This window comes from Pipra filicauda, unplaced genomic scaffold, assembly GCF_003945595.2.
Source record: "Pipra filicauda isolate LSUMZ 115617 unplaced genomic scaffold, ASM394559v2 scaffold209_size2725305_pilon, whole genome shotgun sequence".
Taxonomy (NCBI): domain Eukaryota; kingdom Metazoa; phylum Chordata; class Aves; order Passeriformes; family Pipridae; genus Pipra; species Pipra filicauda.
In genome coordinates this window covers 1,756,507-1,766,885 of record NW_024104320.1, presented here as the reverse complement: position 1 = coordinate 1,766,885, position 10,379 = coordinate 1,756,507, and the positions used below count along the sequence as shown (strand labels likewise).

The 10,379-nt window shown below is 44.8% G+C and overlaps 1 protein-coding gene across 6 annotated transcripts in view; it reads right to left on the bottom strand.

Annotated features, from left to right (window-relative positions):
- Positions 1–879: 879 nt before the first annotated feature.
- The window catches only part of EVA1A (eva-1 homolog A, regulator of programmed cell death), a 212,013-nt gene continuing 202,513 nt past the window's right edge, over positions 880–10,379 (bottom strand). For all 6 annotated transcript variants that reach the window (XM_039380962.1, XM_027749292.2, XM_027749289.2 and 3 more), the window contains 2 exons: positions 8,879–9,052; positions 880–1,785 (listed from right to left, as the gene is read on the bottom strand). In XM_039380962.1, the coding sequence (XP_039236896.1) occupies positions 1,415–1,785; positions 8,879–9,052 (545 nt within the window). In that variant the 3' untranslated portion in view covers positions 880–1,414. The remainder of the gene's footprint in view (positions 1,786–8,878; positions 9,053–10,379) is intronic.

Genomic DNA, 10,379 nt, shown 5'->3' with positions numbered 1-10,379 from the left:
AGCACTAAAACATTGCACCTTTTCTTGCATATGTTTTTTTTTTTGGTTTGTTTAGCATTTGCTTCTGGCCCAGCTATGACTTGAGTCTTGGGGATAGGTAGGCTTTAGGGTGGCCCCTTGAGAACCACCACACTGCTCAGCTGCTCCTGCCCATGTACACCACAGAAGTGGACTGATGGGCTGTAGCCAAAGAAAAAAAGTGCCTTCAGTTTCCAGCATGCAGAAAACATCAGACTTGATTGCTTGCAGAGGTGTGCTGCTCTTTTAAAGCATCTCCCTCAAGCAACACTTGTGCTAAAACCGAGGATGCAAATTCAAACCCATTGAAGCAAACCAGAGTTTATTTAGCATTTATTACCCATTTTGTTGTCATATGTTACTTCTTCTGTCTTGATTTTTCCTCTGGTAAACACAGACCTTTTATTTTTATTTTTTTTTAATAAAATATATAAAACATTGTGCATTGCTATCCATAGGAAAACTGTAGTTTAACAACAACAACAAAAAGAATAAGGCACATTCCTGTGCAGCATCTTCAAATATATATATATATATATTTAAAACAAAACAAAAAGAAAACCTTTTTCAACCTCTTTGAGGTTGTTAACTTCTCACCAGTCACTGACACATCTCTTATATTACCATAATTTCACTGTTGGAGGTGGATTGGGTTGTGTTTGACAGGGGCCAGCAGGGAGAACAGACTCAAAAAAATAATAGGATTTTATCCCTGAGGTGTCAGTAAAAAAACTAAATGTTCCCATTGAAAAGGAAGATGAAAAGACAGCCATAAATAACTGAATACACTATGGCGAACATCCAAGCACCGAGATGATTTCACGATGGAAGAATCCCCCTCCCCCCCACCCCGCAGTTCTTAACAAGTCCTATTTGCTGTTGGGTTTTAATCAGGGTAATCTCATGGCTTCTGAAGTCACAAGACAATCCGTCAGGATGCACTTCCCCCTCCCCCCTCAAATCATCTTTCCAGATTTGTCATTTTGTTCATAGTGCTCCCACAGTCCTCAGGAAAGGGAAACCAAAAAATCCTACATGAAAACCAACTCCTGGGAGACTTCTCTCCTCAGCCAAGAGAGAAGTACTCATATTGCAGCGTGCTGAACACCATATCCCATGTGGGAGGACTGTAATTGTCACCTTCCTGCCTGCTACTAAGAAATGAAGTTGGCAACCACCTCTGTTGAAACCAGAAAGTGTCTGTGAAGAGGGGTGATAGCAACATGTCAGGGAGAAGGAGATGGGGAAAGCTTTATTGCTGTCCATCCACACCACTCCAGGTGGCACACCTGATAGGAAAAGGGGAGACACCCACAAAATATTCCACCCCCCCCTCCTCTATCCGGTGTGGAGCAGCCCCAGGGCGTAGGGCAGGACAGTTGGACTCCCAATCACTTTAGTAGTAGCGGTTGAGACTCCTGGTCCCTGGGATGTCGGGCTGGCCGTTCATCCAGATCTCCCGGATGATGCGCTCCCGCTCCTCCAGCCGCTGTGCCCGCTCCAGCTCCTCCGCCGAAGTGAAGACGTTCATGTTCAAAGTCCTCTCGAACCTGCGGTGCCTGCGGGCAGACAGGTCCGAGGTGGTGTCCGAATCGTCGTCGCTGTCACTGCTGTCGCTGTCGCTCTCCCGCTCCCGAGGAGGCTTTTTGGAGGAGGAGCGTTTGCAGTCCGTCCGGCAGGACACCCTGAGCACCAGGGCCAGCAGGGTCAGGACAAGTCCAATGCACACTCCGGAGACAAAATACAGAGCAGCCCGCTCGGGGTTTTCTGGCAGGAGAAAGGAAATGGTGGTCAAGAACAATCCTCAAAAGAACAGAACACACACAGCCTTTCCATGCTCACACCGGGCACGGTCTCTGGAGGGGCAGAGTTTCCAATGACTGCTTTTACTTCTCTGCCCTTCTTTGCCTCCTCCCCCTGAGGGAATCAGGAAGGAGAATTTAAACGGTAGATTTGCTGCCAAGGCATTTGCCCACATGCAGAATGTGGGTTTGCTGCAGCCGTGTCTTGGAGTTGTCTGGAAGGCAAGAGAGCAGTCCATGGAATTAAAAGCTATTTCTCACGGGGTTTTCACCAGCATGCTGCACACCCAGCAGCAGGTAAGTGCATCTTGCTGTCACATCCACTATCTTCATAACAGGCATAAAGATGATTACAAAACTTTATATGTTCTCTGTGCTCTGGCCCAGCTGAAATGGGAGGCTTGGCAGTATGAAAAAAATGCATATTATTTATTCATAGATTTCATTTGCTTATCTAAGGCAAGTGTGCTGGCTTCCCGCCCAGACCACCAAAAAGGTATACCTGTGCTACACAGGCATAGCTGGAGTCAGTGCACTAACAGGATGAATCCTGCATAACCACATTTCTGAGGTGATATAACAGGACTCCAAAGGATCCACAATGCTTTTCAAACTAGGCCATCTTGTTTATTTACCACATTCTTTTCTTTTTTTTTTTTCCATGGGACTACTTGGAAGTGTAATTATCATAAATGTTGTAACTGCAATTCCTCTGGGCTGAATCACCTTTTTTATAGGCACACTAAATGGGTAAAGGTGAACCCAGCAGAAGTGCCAAGGCCAGCTCTACTCTGCAGTGTCTGATGAGCGTCCTGAGTTGAAGGATGGAGTCAGTTCCTCAGATGAGTTTTATTCCCTTGAACTGAGTGATGGATCTGTAACAGCTCCCATCAGCTGAGAGCTGACATCTGGCCTCAAAAGATCTCTGTAGTTAAAAGACTACACTCTACTTTCACTTCCCCCACTGTGTTTTTAAAAGCTGCCCTTTCCAGCTGGTCTCCTTAAAGTTTGGAGACTATTTGGAGATGTTCAAAACTCAACAGGACAAAACCCTGCTCTAATTTCAAAGCTGGCTCTAAATCTGAAGTTAGTCATGTTCTGAGCAGGAGGTTGGACCGGAAGACTCCCAGAGGCCTCTTCCAACCTAAATTATTCTCTAATTTTGTGGTCAGAACCCAAACACTGTTTCATGTACCGTTCAAGGCAGTGTGTAGTTTGGTATCTGGATGTGCTCACGGAACAGTTACAGAGACAAAACAGCTTTGTGCTCTTCACTTCTCTCCCAAATGAATCTCAAAGGTGACTGACAGGCCAAGGTGAAGGAAGATGTCAAGATAGTCTGAAAACTAGCTAATAAAACATAAAACTGATGCAAGAGTGGTTGACGTGGATGACATGGGAAAAAAATCAGGCTGAACAGAGGGAGAAAAAAGGAGGAGGAAAGTGCAGCAGATACCTTCAGCAAGCCCAAAAAGAGAAAGAGGTGGATCAGCCTCCTGCAAACTCTGCTGTGACACAAAAAATTGGACACTAAACTGAATGTGCCAGTGGGCTCATGAAGAGGAGGTTGAAACTAGATGATCTTTAAGGTTCCTTCCAACCAAACCATTCTATTAAAAGCAGCAGTAGTTAGTTGGAAAGCCAAGTGAGACCAAAGCCAAAGGTTTTAAACTAAGATATTTTGACAAAAGTGAGACAGCCAAAATCCAAAGGTAAAAGAGAAGATACCAGAGCAGGCATGAAGGATGTGCCAATGACCCCTGCAGCAGCCTGGCAAGTGAAACCCTTGCTCCAATGAAGCTAATGGTTACCCTGAACTCAGGGGACAGGACCCAAATTAAAACTTCAGCCTTGTTTGTGCAGTAGCAAAGCTGCTGCTGCTGTCCATCTGGTCTTGTGTGAACAGTGAAGAAGTGGCTTAAATTTCAGAGATTTGAAAACTCCAAGGAAAGCAGAATCACTCCTGATGACACTTTTGCTTCCATGTGCAATGTAACTGAGGACGCTGAGGACACTAATCACCAAGGTCCTTTTGCAAGTAGTCCTAAGGAGGGCTCTGGGGACATCTGGAGCTTGGGAGTGTGAGAAGAGCAAACAAGCACAACTGATGTGCTTGTACTGGAAGGCGCTGGGTCCACCCTGCCTTGGCTCTGCCTGGTTGACAGAACACCAGGCACACTTTCCTGAGTACCATGTTCTGCACACACATGGGCTTAATTTGGTTGCATTAGTTCCACTGTTTGTTCCTTTAAAGCAACTCATAAAAAAAACATGGATTGGAGCCTGAGACACAGACACATGCGGTTTCTGTGCCCCCGGTTTTGCCCGTGTCCTGCTTTTCCTTTCTCCTCCACACTTTTTTTTTCGTGCTACTGTATCCAGCTCATGAACAAAATGCACTTCGATTGCTACTTAAGTAACCATCTTTCATCCCCTGCTCGTGCTTGTACTACAGCCCTTCATGCAGCACGATGGTTGTAATTGAATCTTTGGGCTCCAGTGGCATTTATGAGCTCCTACAGCTACTCTGTCAATATCTGAGACACTGTCTGGATTTCCTCACAAAGCTATAACCTTACATTCAACTGCAGTCTTGGCATTTATCATACGTACACTCCACTTGCACAGCAGCAGCATCTCTTTTTTTTTCACAGCAGAAAGAGCAACTTAAGCTAAAAACCATGGGCTCAATCTGCTTTTTCTCAGTTGAAGTAGCCAAGTCAGCAATAGCCTAGATTTAGCAGTTTGACGGTCCATAAGTGATTTTGAGAGCTTCCCCCATTGCATGTTCTACTTGCGAAGACCAAGAGGGGCACCCTCTTCAGCAAATGGATGCTCAGCAGCTTCCAAAAGCTCAAAAGTGGGTCAGATTCATCATATCAACACTGAGGCTCCTCAAAACACTCATTATACTTGAAAAAAAGTTCTTTAAAAGTGTATGGACATCAGCAGCAGGAATTAACATAATTCTGAAATTCATTCAGATGTGTGTGTGTGTACACTCATTAACACATAGATTTTAACCAGTGTAGCTTTTCCACTGCTGTGGGTGACAGCTGAGAGCTTCTAGCAGGACCCAGCTGCCATCAATTTCTTTAGCTGGGGTTACCTTTCCCCTTCCTTGTCTTTTTCTTTCTTGGTTGAAAGCATTGATGAAAATGTCACTGATTCAAGCCTGAATTTAATCCATGCAGACAAATATATATGCTCTATATAACCCTCTATACAAAAGCCACCATTTTCTAGGGACTTAAACTGGCCAAAAATTAGAAACACATTTTATTTTATTTTTCCAACCAAACCAACAGCAATTACAGAGCCTATTTCCTGAGGGCTAACAATCTGCTGGGAGCATCAGCCCAGACTCTCATCAATTCCCCAGGAAATGCCACAGGCCAAGGTTGTTATTGCTATCATAATAAATTGTTTCAATAAATAAAAAACAATCAAGACATTAACGCTGCTGGCTTCCTGTGACGGTTTCATGCATTCTGAAACCTCAGTTGGGAGGAAAATTTCAGAGGGCCCCCAGCAAAAGGTACAGCATTAAGCATGGCCAGAGAAACAGTAGGAGCAATATCTTCCTGGGAACTTACCGTTAGCCCCACAGGCTGTTAAAATCCCCTTGTAGAATAGAAGAAGCTCTCCAGGAGCCCCTTATTAATAAGGCTCAGGCCAAGCAGTCTAAAAGTTGGAATGATATCTCCTGGGTTGTATTTTAGAAGCCCCTTGTTAACACCTTGGCAGCAAAGCTTTGTTTATGGAAGAAGAATAAAACAGGGATTTGTGGAATTTTCCCTCCAACCACTTCATCCTGAGTGCAATGACAAAACTGGAATAAGTCCCTTGCCCAAGAAGGAGGCACTGGAAGAGCTCTGATACAATTTGAATGTTTAATATTTACAAAAGCATGAAGAATGGTTCTGCTCTTGCTGATAGACCGTGACTGCAAAGACTGTTCCAGCTGTCACTGAGACTGGTGAAGTCTTTCCAAACACTCAGGCAAGTTTTGGAACAGGTCCACAACAAATAACAGGTCTGAGGTTTGTAGGCAGAGATTGCATCCAGTTAAAAACCTAATTCTATAATCAGCTTTCAAATTAAGGGTATGTCTGAGTCTTGTGCAAGACTGAACTCTAAATAATGTTCATCTGTTTGATCAGCTACTAAATTTGCTCCTAATTGACACTGTTCACACTTTCTCCCTGTTTCTGAAGAAAGAGATTCTGGAAGCTGGGATAAGATTAACACCTAACTGGTTTTGATACCTAACCATGATGACAACTGCAAATCAAGATTCCAGTAAAGAAGTTTTGTTTCCTGCTGTGCTGTGATTTTTACTACTCAGTTGTCCATATGAACGTTCCCAACTTTTATATGGGAACATCAGTCAAAAAAATGGTGGAAATGAGCACGGAGGCTTTCACTAGTACTGGCACTTCTCCCCTCTGTGCACCGCAAGACTCTGCATGTGGAAGTGACCGCGCCTGCAGTCTCTTCATCTGCAGCTGCCCACCCAGAACTGCCATTTTGTGCTGAAAACACGGACAGCACTGAGCACAGAAGTGATCCCACCATTTGTGGATACTCTCCTCAGGCTAAGAGACAGCCCAGCACCAGGAGGCAGGAAAAGTAGCACAGTGGATCATCTTTTCAAGCATTCACTTCACCTATGAAATAGGTGAAGCTCATAGCTTCTTTTTCCTGTAGTGTGTCTGAGGGTATCCACGACCCTCTGCCACAAGAAAAAAAACATTTTTCTATGTTGCCCCTGCCTATTTACAATTTTCTTCTGCAAGCTCCTGTTTTGAGCCAAAAATCATGACAAATCCATCATTTCTGCTAAAAGCAGAGGGCTAAATTACATGTAGCAGATAAAGAGGGTTTAGGACATCTGCTGTTTCAATCCATGAGGAGGTCCATCAATTATTTTTGTAGTAAGTAACAAACTGAATATATATATCACTGAGTCTAAAACCCATCTAACAGCCATGGTTAAGAACATCGAAACCAGATGATTTTTAAGGTTCCTCCTTTTGTGATCCCAAAACGTTCTGTGATTCTACGATACACTGGAAAACACAAGCAACCAGGTCTTGAACTGAGTCATGAGGTCTCACTTTATCTATGTGACATCCAGTGAATGTGAACTCAGTACAAGGAGACCACATCATGAGAGGGCAAGCAACAGCAAGCAAAGCAAATCCCCCAGCAATAAGACAGTTAAAGTTGTTTGTGCTACAGTAAAACCTAGAGGCTCCTTCCAAGACTGACACCTCAGGAAGGGGAGGTGCCCTAAAAAACCAACGCAGAGTCAAAGACTTCTGCTGTGATCAATGAAAGCAAAGTCCACGGGGGATGGTCAGCAGCTCTGAATCATAGTCCCAACTGACCCTGACCATAAATCCCACAACCTTCTCTTGCCTGTTACTGTTTTATAGAAAGGTTGGGAATGCAAGTATTTTCATGTCAAAAAGTGGCAGCTGGAGGTAAGGGAGGGAGAAGTGCATAGGACAGAAGACTTCTTCAAGGCTTGTTTTTTGTAATTTTTCCTTAGAGAAACCCACACAAGAAAAAATACACCCTACTCAGCTATCTTCTGTGAACACCACTAATTCCACTCAATGTGCCGGATTCTTACAGGTGTCATGAAAGGATGGATCCTGATGACACCACTGGATGTGCAGAAGAGCAGAACTTTGTATAACCATTCATGGTCCTTTTAGAATGACACTTCACTAAGTAATGTGCAGAAACACTTACTACTCAGTGATTCCAAAATGCGAAGCCCAGGTTAGCTGCTTCAAATCCAAACATTTGTCTGTAGCAGCATGGTGGCATCTCAGCAAGATCGAGAGCAAGGCACCAGGAATGCACTAGTATTTAATGAATTAGCAGGACTGAATGGCACACAGACACCCAAGAAAAAAGTGACCAGAGATAGTATTTTCTGCCTTGAGAGGCTATTTACACAGTCACCAGGGCCTTCCTTTTGGGAAAGCAGCAGAAATTGGCCTGAAATATGCTGAATTAGAGCATTTGATGCTATTCAGCCAGTGCTCCTCTATCCTCCATTTTTTGGGTTAGTTCCTTCAACTAATGTAGGCAACTAGTGTAGGCAATCCCTACTGCTGACAAGGCATCTCATGCTGTGGGAAATATTTGCAGTCTATCACCTGCCTCTGCTGTCCTGTCACTACCAGTGGTACTGACCCCAAGCACTCAGTAGGGCACACAATCTTTATTTCATAGAATCACAGAATGGTTTGGGTTGGAAGGAATCTTAAAGCTCATATTGTTCCAATCCCCTTCCATGGGCAGAGACACCTTCCACTAGACCAGATTGCTCACGGCCCCATCCAACCTGGCCTTAAACACTACCAGGGATGGGGCAGCCATGACCTCTCTGGGTAACCTGTGGCAGTGCCTCACCAACCTCACAGTAAACAATTTCTTCCTAATATCTAATATAAACCCGCTCTCTTTCAGTTTAAAGTCATTCCCCCTGGTTTTATCACTTTTCTTTCACCTTTTAAAGTGAATCTTTTTAGAAGACTGCTCCTCTGTTACTTGAAAGATATATGTGGGTGAAAGATAAGGAAATCTTACTCTAAACTAAATTTAAATATTCAATTAAGTAGATTCTCAAGTTACTTCATCTTCACACTTCTACTGAAGATAGGCCAAATTCTCTTAAGCAGCATAATGTTCTGAGTGCTGCTTATTTTCCAAATTACGGGACAACAAGCTTGCCTCCCTAATGAGCCAGGCTTTGATCTCCAGGAAAATGAAGCATTAGGAATAATACCACATGTAAGATTACATTGTACTTAACTGCAGATGAGAGCAAATCCAGTGGAAAGCAGAGCACAATAAACTCTGGTTTATATACTGCCTGCTAGAGCTGCCCCGGTCAGGTCTTTCAAGGGAGAGTTTGCAGAGAGACGAATGAAATACGTAAGCAGTTCAAAGAGGCAGATTTAGCCTCAGGTGACTTCAAAATGAGGGTCTTCAAAAAGCTTGCAAGAGCCCAGAGAGATGGCAGCCACAAGACCTACCTGTGATGAAGGCATAGGCTGCCAGGATATTGCTGAGCAGGGCCATCTCCGTGCTGACGCCCACAGGCTCCATGCTGCTGGAGAGCACTGGCGGTTGTGTCTCATCCACAGGAAGCAGGAGAGGGGTGTTGTCTAGAGGGTAGAAAGTGGCAGATCTCCCTTTCTTCTTCTCTGCTTTGAAACAGAAATGGAATGAGGAACGACGAACGTGACCCAGCCCTACCCTGCCCTAGCCCCACCAGGTGAGCATCTGTGTTCAGAAATCTGGAGCTGCTCAAGAGCAAGCCACACAGATTTGCCCTTTTTTGGGGGGTAGCTAAACCTTCTCAAGTAGCTTCAGCTGAGCACATATTCTGCCTGCATCCAGGCATCATCTTCTCTCCCCCATCTCATGTCACCACTTAGACACACCCATCTATGCTACAGCAAATACATAATCAGGTTTCTTTTCTCTTATGTAAATCAAAGGAGCCTTTATCAACAGTGGGTTCAGCTAAGCTTGTAAGGAGGACTGGGAAACACAGGCAGAGCCAGCAACCCTCTGCCGGTGCCGCACTGTAGTGACCCATCCACACCTGGCAAACAGACGGGCTTTCTCTCCAGCCTTTGTGGGGAAGGGCAGACCCTGGTTTATGACTTCCTTCAGAAGCCTGCTCATATTGTATTTCACCTAGACACCATTTCCCCTTTGGAGAGGTGAGTGAACATGGGTTAATGATTTGATTTTATTTGTTGAAGACTGAAGCTAAGGAGGCAGCTCATTCCAGGAGCTCAAAGAGACCCTTTCAGATCTTATCACCTCACTGTTGAGGGCTCCCTGCACCTTGATCTGCAGGCAGACACCCCCCTGCTGACAAAACACTAATTGTTTTCAACACAGGAAAAAGTCAGTGCAAAGGATGCAGCTCTGTTATCCACATGAGTGTTTAACTGCAGTTATTACAGAATTTCAGGCTCCCTTCCCTGGGTGTCTAGTTCTGAACAAAAGCAAGCATCGCTCTGTAAAATCACAGACTTGCACCAGGCTCCCACTTATCTGCAGGTATTAAATTCAGGAAACTGCCAGCTCCACCTCCAGTGGTGCCACCAGTGCCATACATACAAAGGCATTCTGTCAGCAGTCATGATGAGAGATGGTCTTTGTTCATTGGTTGCCTGATCTGCCTCCTCTCCCTGCAAACAGCAGTGTGAGACGTCACCTTCAGCTTCCCGCTGCAGGTGCCAGGAAGCGGCTCAGCCCAGGAAGCAGCAACAGAAAGTGAGGGGTGTCAAACAGAACAGGTAATACTGGATGGAGAGGGACTGAGTGCATGAACGTGCATGCTGTGATGCCAACTCCTCATCTGCCTCAGAGGAGAAGCAATGGGGATGGTTGTCCAGGTGTCGCTGTAAGGGATCAGCCTGAAGGAATGCAGGTGCTGCTGCATCTCTGCCACTGAATAGCTGCATGGCCTTGGGAAACCTACATGTTAAAGGCCACCAAGGTGTTAATGACTGGCCT